This window comes from Anomalospiza imberbis, chromosome 2 (genome assembly GCF_031753505.1).
Source record: "Anomalospiza imberbis isolate Cuckoo-Finch-1a 21T00152 chromosome 2, ASM3175350v1, whole genome shotgun sequence".
Lineage (NCBI taxonomy): Eukaryota > Metazoa > Chordata > Aves > Passeriformes > Viduidae > Anomalospiza > Anomalospiza imberbis.
The window spans coordinates 25,868,110-25,882,981 of record NC_089682.1 but is presented as its reverse complement, the minus strand read 5'-3'; the positions used below and the strand labels follow the sequence as shown (position 1 = coordinate 25,882,981).

Sequence of the window (14,872 nt, the reverse complement as noted above, 5' to 3'; positions counted from 1 at the left end):
GTTATCAGCTGATAAGGCAGCTGATGAGGGCGGCCGCAGGGCAGAGGCACCGAGCCCGCGGCCAGGCTGCGCAGCGGAGCCGGCAGGGCACTCACAGGCCGCCGAGCGAGCGCGGCTTCGGAGCAGCGACTGCGTTTTCTGTGCCTTCTGCAGTGACACCTGCCGCCGGCTCCGGGCCGGCGATGGATTGGAAACCCTCTGTTTTACAAAGCACTCTGATCTTTTGCGTGTAAGTCTTCTGAAGACACAAAAGAACGGCCTCCGGACTGATAACTTCAGCTGCATAGTCCAAATAAACCTACTTTCATGCTCGTATACCATTCTCCTTATTACAAAACTAATAGCGACACTACCAATTTTACTGTTCCGTGCTGACTAGAAGCAGAAGCAGGTTTATAGCACTTACTGATAAGATGCCATGTCAAGCAAAGAAAAGGATTCTGTGAGATCAAACTTGAGCTCTGACTTGTTTTAGTGTTGTTCTGCTCTTCATAAGTAGCAGAATATTAGATTCAGGCTCTGGTGCTTGTTTTACTAAATGTCACGTCTCAGCATTTGTTTTACTTGTCCCATTTCTGCTGTGGTACTCTTGTGTTCTCAGGTTGCAGTTGTTCAGTAGCGTCTTCTGAAGCTAACACAGACAGAAATATAACCTGGAGAACTCACCGAGGGAGATCTCTCCCAACAGTCTATAACTTGTTCTTATCGTGCAGACAAATGACCTTATTTTTAAAATTAAATTACATTGTAGAAGACCAACTTGGTTTTATCAGAAATCCAGAGTTTGCTGATTATTTGCTCTTTCCGTCGTTTCAGCTGAAAGTTTGTAGTTTTAAACATGTTAAGTTTCTCTAGACAAATTTGCCCATTTCCAAACAATAAGTAATTTATCCTTAAAATGGAATAGGGGTTTAAAATGACACAGAAAATTTATGATTACTAGATGCACACAATGTATTATCTGAGCCAGTACTTATTAACATAGATAGTTCCCTTATTATATTACTTTTACATAAAGATATATGGAGTCTGTCATCTGGAATTAGAACTACATTGACGTACAACACCCAGAGTCACTTCTGACAAGCATAAGCCTCCAACTTTCCCAACCTCATACTTTAACAAGCCTTGGGCATCCAGTAGCCTCCTCCTTATGCCCCTCTTTCCATGTAGAGGTAGGCAACATGTTGGGCCCACCTGTGAGCAGTGCTGCAGCCCCAAGTAAACCGTAAAAATTGTAAAGCCCTCTCACAATAAACATGACTACTTTTCCCTTAGGCAAATATAATTAGGCAAATGTAACTAGGCAATAATACTAAGGTTCCCATAACTGAATTTAGATGCCTCACATTATATTAGACAATTAAGGAAAACTTATGATTTCCATCTAACTCTGATTTTTCAAGTATTAGCTTCTATAAGGTTTGTTGCTGAAATTCTTTCTCTATTCAGCAAAGCAGACTGTGTTGGAATGACTCAGTGTGATGTTTTCCATCTTAATGGTTTGATAAACAGCTCTGTCTGGTTTGTGTTGTGTTTCTATCCAGCAGAGGAAGTGACTGGGAAATGAAATGAACCTGCACAATTTCCTGGACTGGACTCTGCTTTGTTTGCTTATTTGATCACGTATTTAGTTGTCTCACAGTGTCCCCATAAAGCAGGACAATAATGCTCACCATGCAGTTCTCTAAGAAATCAGAAACAACAGAAGGAAAATTTAATTTCTTCAGATTGCCAGCAGCTCATTTTGGAAAAAAGATATTACTAAACAAGATTATTAGAAGACTTTTACACAAAGATTATGCCACTGTTATTATACTCTCTCCCTCATAAAGCAATAGTGATAACTGTAATCATAATCCAGTGAATTCCAATTTTCATAAGAAAAAGTATTCTTTCTGAATTATCTGGAATATAGTGTTCACTTTTTTTTCTTATATTGAGGATAAGAGGGTTTTCTGACTTTTAAGTCCATATTGGCCCTACAAAGATAATAATGACTTCTTTCTTCAGGAGGTTGGAGAAACTTGAACAATCTATTAACAAATATATGCTGCTGTTGTGCCTTTGAGAGAAGTGCTGAGTGTATATCCCTGTCTTTAAATAGAAAGCAGTCAAAGGATAATTGCAGCATTCAAAAACACTGAGAGCATTCTAAGTAGGAAGGAACAATAGTTCCATAGTTAAAGTATAAGATAAAGAGAATATCTGCATTATATTCCTGAACTGGGCAGATTTTTTCCTTATAACCTTGGGCAAAATGCTTCACCTCTGCCTGTCTACATTTCCATATTTAACTCTGTATAATATGGGGATTACAACCCATTTCTGCCTCAGAGAATACTAAAAATATATGTGCAGGGAGAGACATCCTGAGATGGAAGGTGTTATCTGACATTATAAATGGAAACACAGGATCTGGCTACACAGGCTCTCAGTTTAAAGCTGATCTAATCACACAGAGGAAACCCAAGAAATAGAGTCAACAAACCTCATTCTCAAAGGCTCCAGTTACTACCTGATTGTATCGCTCGTGTGTATTTATTTCTGTCTCTGGGAGCCTGATTCTCCTAGAATATGCTTTTAACTGCTACAGATCTTCAGGAGGGAGGAAGTGTTGAGATTAGTTTCTACCCCACTAGATTTTATATTTAAAAAATCTTTGAACAGTATAACACATAAGAAGTTACCTACAGAAAAACTACCCTACCTCAGGACAATGAAACGCTCCTGCATGTAGGAACCAAATGTGGTCCTCCTGCTAAAGCACACACCTAAGAACTGGCAAATCTTTGCCGCTCCAGTGCTGCTCCTTTTGTCCCTCAGCTGCTAGCAGTTCAACACTGGTAGTAATAAACTGCATTTGGAAATGCTACAGCTTCCTCTAATCTGAGCATCTGGGAGCATGTAATGTAGGCTTGGGTTCACAGACATTTACAAGTCTAAAACCCACCAAAGCTGTAACAGCAATAGGGGCATGTATTCCTACATGCCTTTATAAATCAAATAAGGTAGTTTTTTAACCAGGAATAGAAAAATGATTCAATTGTTTAATATGGAAAACAGAGAAAAATGCCATATCCATTAACGTAGACACATGGGATGATAACCATCAGGCTAGAATGTGGCAGGCAGGAACACTAGGAATTGTTCTTATTTTCTTAAGAAGGCTATTCTTTCTCTGGATTGAAGTTTGTTTGTTTTTCCTTAAAAAGATATATAGTCATACACAGACTCCTCCCAATTGTGTGAATGAAGTCAGTAATCTTCAAGAACTGTAATGGAAAAAGCTCAGGCTGGTATGAAGTGGACTCTAGAAGATGGATAATCAGCTTCATAAATACAAAGAGTTCACTAAAGTGAGTAGCAAATTTTCTCCCAATATTTGTAGGAAGATGAAGTTCAAGATGTATTCTGCGGGGGATATTGTTTCCTTGACAGTCATTTCTGTCTGGAAGTACGGTACACATTGCTTTGAAGTGACTAATTGCTGTACTACAGGAAAGAAAATTAAAATGTTTCCGTCTATTTTTAAAACTGTTTACCCTATATATTCAATACAGCTAGGGACACAGCTACTACATCATTTTCTTGACTAGCTCATTGGAAAGGAAAAAATGAGCATCAGGATAAACTCTCCAAACACTGAGAGGACAGCAGAAAAATCAATAAACACTCTAAAAAGCATTATAGAGTGAAAACTTCGGACTGACCTCTTGAAGAGTACACTGTCAGAAAACTGCCTAAATACAGCTAGCTCATGTACAATCACAAAATGACATTTGCTTATCAATTCATGAATATTTTTGACATTTAAAACCAAAGCACGTGGTTGCTTCCCCCAACTGGTTCCTCCTTTGCCAACTGGTTATGTTCCCTTCTTCCTTGTGTGTTGCATCGCAGTTTGGGGTTCAGATTAGGGGTTCTGATCTGTTAGCTAGCCGTGTTCTGTGTACCCCCACGCACCCCCTGTGTCTGTCGGCTGTTCACTCCGGGTCCCTGGCTGTTAGAGTCACTCTGAATTCCCATCCCCTGTCTGTCCCAGAGACCGGGGTCCACCCCGGTGGTGTCCCCATTGGGTGCTGTGGTCCACGTCATTGCCCCCATTGGGCGGGAGGGTACCTGTTCTCCTCACTCTCTCCCCGATGTAATCCCGCGCCTCGGAGTGCCCGAGGCCGTGTTTCCTCACGCGCAAGCTGGGAGCGGGTTGCGGCGCCTTGGCACAGCTCCCCGCAGAAATAAAGGACTTTCAGCCTTCCACGCGTGGAGAATCTGGACGTTCCTTCACTCTTTACTGGTGTCTCTTGCTTGTAGTGGTGAGAATCCGCGGCCAACCCCACCCAGAGAGCGGCACGGAGCCGAGTCCGGAAACGTGCGGCGATCCTGGGTCCTGGAGGGAGGCAGTACTGCTCTAGGTGCCGGAACTGCCCGAGGACCAGGAAAACACGGAGAGACGCCGCGCTTGTGAGGTAAGGAAAGATCCCAACCTTGACCTTGAGACTTTCAGCTCACAGTGACATGAAGAGTTGCTACTGGAATGAGAAATATGTGCCCAGGGAAATGAGTAAACAAAGTAAGGTTCTTAAAATAAAATATTACCGTAAAACCCCCAAAGTTGACTTCATTGCTTTAAAGTGAAATAAGATAAAATAGCCACCAAAAAAAAAAATCAGAAAATTCCAATTATTTTCTCATTCCTGCTTGCATAGTATCGCAATGCTTTGTAGAATTTTATTATTGACTTATGCTGTATTTAATGAGGTGTATTTGCCTAGTAATATTATTACATTTATAGAAATAATTTCCTTACAAATACATTAGCACATATTTTTTTACTGGTCTGCTACATGCCATTTTTTATTCCATGTCTTATTTTGATAGTTTCCCCACACACCCCTTTTTCTAGGGCTGATAAAGATCAAAAATCTTTGCTGTAAAATACTGAAGCCAGATATGGTCAAAATTCATATTGAAAAGCTGATGATCTGTTCAAAATGAAACATAGATAGTTAGAAATATTAACTCAGTTTTATTACAGGGCTTCATTCCAGGCTCCCTTCCAAAATTATTGCTCCAATTTTTAAAATTAAATAATTGTCATAAAGTTGCTTTAACTTTCAAAAAAATATTTTGACAGTATTTTAGGGATTTTTGACAAAATAGAGGTGTTCTTGCAAAATATTTTTATGGAATCACTCGCTGGCAGAAGACGATTTGATGTGATTTTTTTACTGAAACTCCATATATGTAACATGACTGTGATATGACAGCACAGGACTAAAAAAAAGTCAGGTAGTTTTACTGAGCTTGCTGGAGTCTGTTTGCTGTCTGCAGCTACGCTGTTCTTTAGAAAGATGTATAATGGTGTCCACCCTTATGGGATCAACAGCATTTAATATGGAGTGGGCTTCAGTGTGCATCTGTCTGTGTATCTTCCCACTGGAAAGGAATTCTGTTTATGACTAAAGAGTACTGAAAAAAAATGAAACTTCTCAGATAGCGAAGGCACCAGCAGAAGAAAGACAACTGTCCTGAGATGCAAAACATCAGTACTACTTCCTGTTTATAGGATTGCTAGTATTATTAATCTAGATACTTAATGTTATTTATCTAGATCCTGCCCCTCTACTCAGCCCTGGTGAGGCACATCTGGAGTGCTGTGTCCAGTTCTGGGCTCCTCAGAACTAGAGAGACACGGAGCTCCCAGAGCAGGTCCAGCAGAGGGCTACAGAGATGGCTAGAGACTGGAGTATTTCTCTTATGAGGAAAAGTTGTGGGAGTTGGGGCTGTTCAGCCTTGAGAAGAGACAACTGACAGGGGACTGTGTCAATGTCTGTCTGTCAGTATCTGAAGGAGGGTGTCAGAGGATGGAGCCAGGCTCTGCTCAGGGTGCTGAGCAATGGGACAAGAGGCGATGGGCAAAAGCTGAGGCACAGGAAGCTCCACTTGAACATGAGGAAGAACTTCCTTACTGTGTGGGTGACCATGCTCTGGAACAGGTGGCTTAGAGAGGGTGTGGAGTCTCCCTCACTGGAGATATTGAAGAACTATCTGCATACAGTCCCGTGCCAAGTGCTCTGGGATGACCCTGCTTGAGCAGGGAGATTGGACCAGATGATCTGCTGTGGTCACTTCCACCCTGACCCATTCTATGATTCTGTGATCTAAAACTGCTATTTTGTTGTAAGCATTGAATAAAAATCCCAAACTTAAAAAAAAACCAAGTCTTTTGTTTTGCTTTTACATAGCTTAAATCATAGTTTTTGGCCTCTCTTTAAGTATAGGGGAACACAAGTTTCTTTTTTGATAGACTAACACCAATTCAGTAGACTTTCTGTAAGTATATGGCATTATGGAACGTACTTCAGGCTCCTTAGTCAAGAGGGGAACAGCTGAAGTGAAGAGTTTGAAAATGGAGAAGTGGTAGTAATATAATGAAAGTCACAACAAATAGGCTGCAATGCAGAACTAACATGAGCAGGAGGGTTAAACTGGATTAAACACTCTCTTCATCTGAGCCCCACTTGTGCACAGGGACATCTACCTGAAACTTAGTCACAGAACATCATCCTAAAACATATGGCCTTTCAAAAATTAGATCAGTTTAATACCCTTTTAATGCTGCAGACTCAGCATAGCAGGGCTCTAGGCCGTTATGAGATTGCCTATGTGGAAAATACATGCTTAGGGGCAGAAACCACATGGTGCTGGAGCCAGAAAAGGCCCAGCTGCTGTATTTCCAGGGCTGCCATATGCTAACTAAGGCACAGGCAGTATCCATCCCTGTTTCCAGCCACTGTAATTCTTAACATTGGCTACATGACACATAAAAGAGTCTGTCCAGCACAGTGAAAAGCTGGAGGTGTTAAGCATGATTCCCTACTGCTCTTGGTGTGCCCCATGAACAGCGAGAGCTGTCTAAGGTATTGTGCCCTGTAGGCATAACCAAAGAAGAGTTCACAAAACCAGCACAATTAACCCTTAGTTTTTTCGTAAGGATGTTTTCTTTGCTTAGTAGTACTGATTCAATTTAGACGATTTAAGGTTGAAATGGACAATGATACCCTGCAGGCTGATCTTGTGCAGAATGGAAATGTAACTCAGTAGCTCCCATGTCAGTTCATATCTGACTAAGCCTGTACCAGAAGGGTGATTTAAAATGTTTCAGATATTAATAAAGCCATGCTTTTAAACATCTATCTCTAGTGAGTGAATATCCTTATTGAATTAAAACTGTCATTTGTTTCTAGCCTTACTTTGGCAAGCTTCAGCTTCCACCTCCTGCTGGATCTCATGGCATGTTCTTTCCTTATAAAGCTATTTGCTATCAGAAATACGATCTTTAAGTAGCAGATCTGAAACACAAGTCCCTTTAACCTTCTAAGGATGAGCTGATTTCCCTGTAAGATACTGTGATAATTTTTAAAACACACATTTAACTCTGCTAACTGATGAACGCTCTATACTGTGAAAAATCTGAGCAGAAGTAACTTTTTTTTTTATTGTCCAATGCTGAGAGACCAAGCAGCAAGGTGAACTAAGCTTATAGCTATACAGTAAGAAAATAGTTTATATTTCTTATTTCTCAGTGGTAATGAGATTTTTTAAGCTGATTTAAGCAATCATAGCTGTACTGGAGGTGGTAAAACCACAACGAATTGCATGTGCTAGCAACCTGCTTTATCAGAATTAGCATTTCTAAACAGGATTTTAGGATTCATTCTTTCTATTACAAAAAAGCAAGGAGGTTGGTGAGGAGTGACACTAATGAAGCTTAGTTTCCCTCTATTTTCCATCTCTCTTGTCTCTTTCTGACCATTTTCCACATTATGTCCAGAGTCCCCTGTCTCTTCCACCTTCAGTTCTTAAATCATCCATCCACCAGGCTGGGCAAGCAGAGCTGGTACTGTAGTTGGCTTGGAGCTAGGATGTGTGACTACCTGTCCAGGGTGTGTACACACCAATCAGCTGCAAATACAGAAGGGAGAAGTAAGTTCTCCTTACCTTTCTTTTCAAAGGGGGACTGACTTAGGCCTTAGTACTCTCAGCTGCTGAATTCCATTACATTTTACTAGTATCCTTAAGAACTCTATCCCTCTGCTGAATTTGTTTAAAATTGGTGATGAGATCCAGCAGTTAAGAGGAGGCACTGACATACAGAATAACTGCATTAAGCCTCATTGCCTTAGGAAAAAGATACTAGAAATGAGAGAATACATTCTCAGTAATGTTACAGAATGGTTGGCTATCACACTACTTCATAGTGTGACATAACATAGCATGTGGTTGTGCTGAAGTTGAAAAGCTTGGGTTTGTGTTTGTACTGCTGCTTGCAGGAGGCAATGAGCACACCCATTTCAATGGCATGTTCTCATTGTGCTGCTCTGTAATGTGTTCTGATTTCAGGCCAGTGACACAATTGCCTTAGTTAAAATGAACTAGTGTGACCAGACAGTAATATCCACTTAAAAGCAGTAACAGGATATTTGTGAGTGACTGGATTCCCTTGGAATGTTAAGGTTTTATAAAAGAATACCACTTCCAGATATAATTGCCAAAGTTATTTTTTTGCCTCATGTGAGAACCATATTTGCTGCTTGCTAGATTAACACCTTCCACGGTGGAATCTAAATCTGAAGTGATTAGCAGCAGTGGTGAGTCACCAGCCCTTTCTAGCACAACTGCGTGTGCTTTGGGCAGAAAAATGGAACAGAGAGTATTCTGCTCTTCAGTACCAAAAAAAAAAAAACCAAAAAAAAACTCGCACCATTTTTGAAGTCTTTACTTCTTTACTTCAGAATTATTGACAATTAAGCTTACAATCCATATTTACATGGGGTAAAGTTCTGGTAACTTTATTCATTTTGGGTCATATTTTACTTCTCAAAAAAATCTGAAGAATGTATCACTAAGAACTGAAGAGTTATAGTGTGAGTGATTACACTATGAAGGTTTCTACTAGAATATTCCAAGCAACGAATTGCCACACATCCTCAATATGTTTCAGTTCTTGGCTTGCCACTGTGATTCGTTTCTAGCAGTAATGCTAGCAATGAGCTGATGTTTACATTTGTAATGTTCACATAATGAAAGGCCATGTGTACGTGCCTGTAGAAAGCATACACACAAAATTGTGGCTGTGGAGACAATGAAGCCAACAGGGGCTGTCAGAAAGCCACGTGTTGCACAGCAGGAACAATTTGTTCACAGCCAGCAGTGCACCAAGCCCATCCAGCTGCTGCTGCTGCAGCATTTCCAATCACAGGTTACACAGGACTCCAGCAGCACAAGAGTAATAACTACTTCCTAAGTATGTATTTTGGGCTGGACACAGCATGAATTTACTGAAGAGACAGAGCTCAGACACCTGGTAACATCAGTGCTAGGGGTGACAAGCCTGAGGAGCAGGTCACAGGGAGCAGTGCAGACCATCCATGAGAGTGCTGTCCCTGGTCCCCACGCTGCCCAGCAGCCAGAGCCCAGGCCACCCGCAGGGACTGAGGACACCCAGCTGCACAGCACAGCAGGACATGGACACGTGGGTCCAGGATCCTCACACATTTTTCCAGACCCACCCAGATTTGTAATTACTTTGTGTGGAAAAGCCACAAATGAGCCTTGATCCCCAAGGCAGCAAACCACAGAAATGCAGCTACTCCAGGGCTTTTTCTTCTCTGGGGGGAGTAAGTGAACCTGACCTGCCCATAAGTAATTCATTCACCATGTTCAATTACTTCTATGGAGTTTGGGGGCAAAACCCTTAGATACCTGTGAGATCTTCAAATTTAGTCAGAAAATCTCTAGTAAAAATTCCTAACAAGGTGAACATCTTCATCTTAAACCATTTGTGTAGTTAGCCTGCTTTGAATGTAAAATATAAGGTAGTGATGTAATTGGGCAAAACTTAATGGGTAAATAACAAAAAAGAATTGAGTTTCAACAATCTAATGGTTGTTCCTGCCTGTACATTCCCTCAGTTTCTTCTCCCTAGCTGTGTTCCTTTTCAGCACTTGTATTTTACGTTTGTGAGGATGTCTGTATGTAGCACTTACCATTGAGAAAGAAGAAATATAAACTATTTTCTTACTGTATAGCTATAAGCTTAGTTCACCTTGCTATTGTGGGAATGTTACAAAATGTGGAATATGTAAATATTTCTGAAGAAAGTGTGTTCTCTGATGTTTGATCTTTGTATACTTTCAAGCCTAAACAACAACAAGAAAAGGAGATTTAATCTGTGAAACAGAGAACAACTAAGAAGCTGTAAGTGATGTCCAGGTGTTAGAAAGACAAATTAGAAGAATTGCTTGTTAAGGTTTAGGGCTCGATATGCTTCAATGACCTCAGACCTGGGGGAGGTTAACCAAACTTGGGAAGAAGGATATACCACTGATGGCGGACACAAAGAATGCATAATTTAGATGTCACAAGGACATCTAGCAGAACTTCCAAGATCAAGAAGTAAATAATAAAGCCAACTCAGCAACTGTGCTGAAATCAGCTCCGACTGGTTAAAAGGTAATTCTGGCAGGGTGAGATTGTGCCCCCTGACTCACAGCCACCGATTCTCAAAAGAAGTCTGAAAATGTGGACTAATAAGGATGAAAAGCAATGGAACCATTAATAGAAGAATACTAATTAAGAAGAGAACTATGTAACTTGTGGCCAATAAACACTAATTTCTCTGTTTACTAAAATGTATAAATAGTAAAAAGTTTTGATAGTTGGGATGACAGTAAAAAAAAGTTTTGATAGTTGGGCTTTGTGAATCTGCCACCCAGCACCCCTTTCAGTGCAGAACTGTAAATAAATCAAATACCTCGACTCTGTGTGTATTGGCCTGCGGATTAAAGAACCTATTTTGGCAAGAGGCTACTCTGCATCCGTGCCTACATTCTGCAACCCCACGTCTGAAGCCCTCTGTTAGCCCACCATCAAGGACTTTTTCGCTCCTGCCCGCGATGGCCGGAGAAGGCCTCCAGCCCCTGCACTCGTCAGAGGATCTGTGCTGCAGCGAACGTGTGCTGTGCCGGAGCGTCACTTCAGGGACTCTGGGGCGGGTGTGAGGCGCTCCGGAGCGCGGCCGGGGCAGCCCCCGCTCGCAGCCCGGCGCAGCCCCCGCTCGCAGCCCCCGCTCGCAGCCCCTGCTCGCAGGCCCCGCTCGCAGCCGGGGCAGCCCCCGCTCGCAGGCCCCGCTCGCAGCCGGGGCAGCCCCCGCTCGCAGCCCCCGCTCGCAGCCCCCGCTCGCAGCCGGGGCAGCCCCCGCTCGCAGCCGGGGCAGCCCCCGCTCGCAGGCCCCGCTCGCAGCCCGGGGCTCGCGGGGCGGCGCCTGCCCCGGAACCGCCGCGCGGGGCATTGTGGGCGTGCGGCCGCGGCTGCGGCTTTCGGCGGGTCCCGTGAAAATGGCGCCCTAGGCGGGAGCGGGAGGTGCCGCCGGGTCCCTGCGCTGCCGACCGGGCGGCGCGTCCTGGCCCCCTCCTTCCCTCCGCCACCCCGCCGTGCTCCGGCTCTGCCGCCCGCTCCCGGCCCCCGCGCCACCTCCTGCGTCCCGCGTGGCGATGGCGACTCCGGACCAAAAATCCCCCAACGTTCTGCTGCAGAGCCTCTGCTGCCGCATCCTGGGCAAGAGCGAAGGTAACGGCGTCCCCCCGCCATTCCCCCGGCGGCAGCGCTCGTAGCCCGCTGGGGCTGCCCCGGCAGGGTTGGACAGGTGCCGGGCCCCTCGGCAGGGAGCGTCGGCGGCCTCCCGGCCCTGGGGTGACGGCCAGAGCAATGCTGAGGGGCCGGGCACGGCAGCGGCCCTGCGAGCCGGAGCCCTGCAGCGGGAGGCGGCTGGAGACGGCTCCGTGCCCTCCTCCTCCGGCTCCTCCGGAGCGTTTGGCCGGTTCGTGAAGGCGCGCTCCTCCTCGGGGAGCGGGGCACCGGTGCCGGGGTGTTTGGGCGAAAGGGGGCTCCGTGTACGGGTTGAGGAACCTCCGCCTCCCGCCGGTGCCTGCTCGAGTGGAGCCATTGACGTGCGCCAGGTCCGCTACAGGTCCTCGGTGTCTTGATGCTGCTGTGAGTCTCCAGCAGGAGAATGAATCTCTGCGGAAGTTTCTCCCTTGCAGTTGAGGCGCAGACTGTTTTTAGTAAGCAGTCGGAGGGGTGGAAAGGAAGGCGTGCATCTGCTGAGTCTCCTTTTTAAGTTGCTCTGTTTATCAGCATGGCTCACTAGAGAAACTCATGCAGAAGCTTTTATTGCATCTTTTTTCTTGTATGAGAGATGATTTTCTCCCTTATTAGTAGTGTCTGTCAAGTCCCTTATTCTTTTCTCTCTCTATGCCCCGTTCTTCTGACAAGTCCCTTTAGATATTTCCAGGACAGTAACTAAGACTTTTGAGTATTACCTGTTGTAAAAAAAAAAAAATACTTGAACATGGCCTACATGTGGATTATTGCTATTTTAGGAATCTAGAAAGTGTGTAACAAGGTGCAGATACATATGTTGTCTGTTTCTCAGACTTTGTTCCCATCTGTTGCAGACAGCATGTCATGGTCTCACACCCCATCTTTGTCTCTCAGTTGGAGAGCTATGGGTATAATGGATGAACTGTTTGGTGAATGAGGAACTGAAACTGGCAGCATGGCCACATCCAAAGAGTTGTAGTCACTGTGTCAATGTCAGAATGAAGATCAGTAGAAGTGGTGTCCCTCAGAGGTCTGTATTGGGATTGCTGATGATCAGTATCTTTATTAATAACATAGACAGTGGGCTTGAGAGTGCCTTTGGAAGGTTTGCACATGACACCAAGCTGAGCAGTGCAGGTGATGTGCTGAGGGAAGGGAGTGCCATGCAGAGAGACCTTGACAGGCTTGAGGAGCACACCTGTGTGAACCTCAAGGTTCTGCCCTTGGGTTGAGGCAATCCCCAAGAGAATGGGGAATGAGTGGATTGAGGGCAGTCCTGCAGGGAAGGATGGGGGGAGTGGATGAAAAATTGGACATGAGGCAGTAATGTGCATCCTGGAAGGTCAACATATTCTGAGCTCCTTAAAAAGAAGCATGGACAGCAGGTAGAGAGCAGTGATTCTCCCCTCACTGCTCTGCTTTTGTGAGACCCCATCTGCAGTACTGTATTCAGCTCTGGGGCCCCCAGTTCTGAAAGGATGTCGATGTATTAGAGCAGGTCCAGAGGAGGGCCGTGGAAATGGTGAGAGGAATGAAGCACCTCTCCTGCAAAGCAGATCTGAGAGAGTTGGGGTTGTTGAGCCTGGAAAAGGCTCTGCTCTGAGATCTCATTGTGGCCTTACAGTGCTTAGAGAGGGCTTATAAGAGAGATGTGTTTTACCAAGGCCTAAAGTGACAGAACATGGGGTAATGGCTTTAAACAGTTATAGGGTATGTTTAGATTGGACACAGAGAAGAAAGTTTTTACAATCGGGGTTGTGAGGCACTGGAACAGGTTGCCCAGAGTTGTGAATCCCATCCCTGGAAATGTTCAAGGCCAGATTGAATGGGGCTTTGAGCAACCTGATCAAGTGAAAGATGTCCCTGCCCATGTCAGGGGAAGTGGACTAGATGGTCTTTGAAGGTCCAATCCAGCCCAAATCATCTTGTGATTCTGTGATTCATCTGAGAACCTTGGTAAAGTTGGTAGGAAATTGGAAACTTTGTCTTCACTGAACTGTTGAGTTACACAGAAAACACTGTGTAACTCTAAGATATTAAGGTTCTTTTTCAACCTGAATAATTCTGTGATCAACAGCTGTTGATTGCTGTGGTTTTTTTTCAAAATCTTTTCCTTCTCCATTGCATTTTTAAGTGTTCTGCAAGACAGTATATTTTTTCCCCAGAATCTATAATATTTCTGTATCAGGCAGGAATTCCTGTTGTAAGATTTTATGAGGATGTGGCAAATTTCTACTCTTCTCCTATTTCCACCAAATCAGCAGTAGTTTCTTAACGGTTTAATGCCTCTTGCGTTCTTCTGTAACCACATCTTTCTTTTAGCAAGTGTTTTAACTATATTTTAAAGGATACTTCACATCAGACTACAATTCTTAGGTGCTCTTCTAGCTCTTTTTTTAAAGCTCTTTCTTGCCTTTAACATTCTTTGGAAACTTTTTTTCTGATACAATTCATATATGTCCTTGTTTAAGAGTATTTCAAACATTTGCTATCAGAAATCTCAAATTATTGTGCTAGTTACTAGTTCTATTTCCAAAAACAAATTTTAAAAAAATTGGAAAATAGATTATATTGCTTTAGTGGATGTCTTTTCAAGGCCATTATTTCTATAATGTCTAGTCTGGTTTTCTTCATGACTTTTTTCTTAGATTTGGAGTCTAATCTAAACTCAATCTAAGCTTATTTCTTAGTGTTATCTAGGTCTGTGATGCTTTAAAGTTAAACAGAGCATGAGAACAGAAATGGAAACCTCTGAGTATCAGCTGAAGTATGAGTACTGAGGTGAGATGGCTCACTTCTAGCAACTTAGGATTTAGCTTTTTTTTGAAGTCATAGTGTTGATACCTCTCTGTATCTCCTGACTGGAATAATAATTTTATTTGCATGCAGTATGTGCAAAAACATGCAAGAGAACTGGGTACTTTTATTTTTTTTAAATGTTGAACCTATTTATGTGTGTTGGGATTCTGATAATGTAACTATAATCCTTTCTATGTTTGACTAATGAAAGTGGAAATTTTGACCAAAATCACAGTAAGTTTATGTGTGCAACCTGTAGTCTGCTCGTCTGCGCACTTTAGGATTATCGCTTCTTTGAAGTGACGGCTGAAAAAAAGTGGGTTGTCTGCCACATTTATCACCCATGTTTTAATGCATGTGACAGATGGGAAGCCTGTTCTTACCCTGTTCTTTATTCCTGTGTTAG

General features: G+C 43.4%; 1 protein-coding gene across 2 annotated transcripts in view; it reads left to right on the top strand.

Moving 5' to 3' along the window:
- Nucleotides 1-11,393: 11,393 nt before the first annotated feature.
- The window catches only part of TUBGCP3 (tubulin gamma complex component 3), a 47,413-nt gene continuing 43,934 nt past the window's right edge, over nt 11,394-14,872 (top strand). For both annotated transcript variants that reach the window (XM_068180177.1, XM_068180176.1), the window contains exon 1: nt 11,394-11,634. In XM_068180177.1, the coding sequence (XP_068036278.1) occupies nt 11,559-11,634 (76 nt within the window). In that variant the 5' untranslated portion in view covers nt 11,394-11,558. The remainder of the gene's footprint in view (nt 11,635-14,872) is intronic.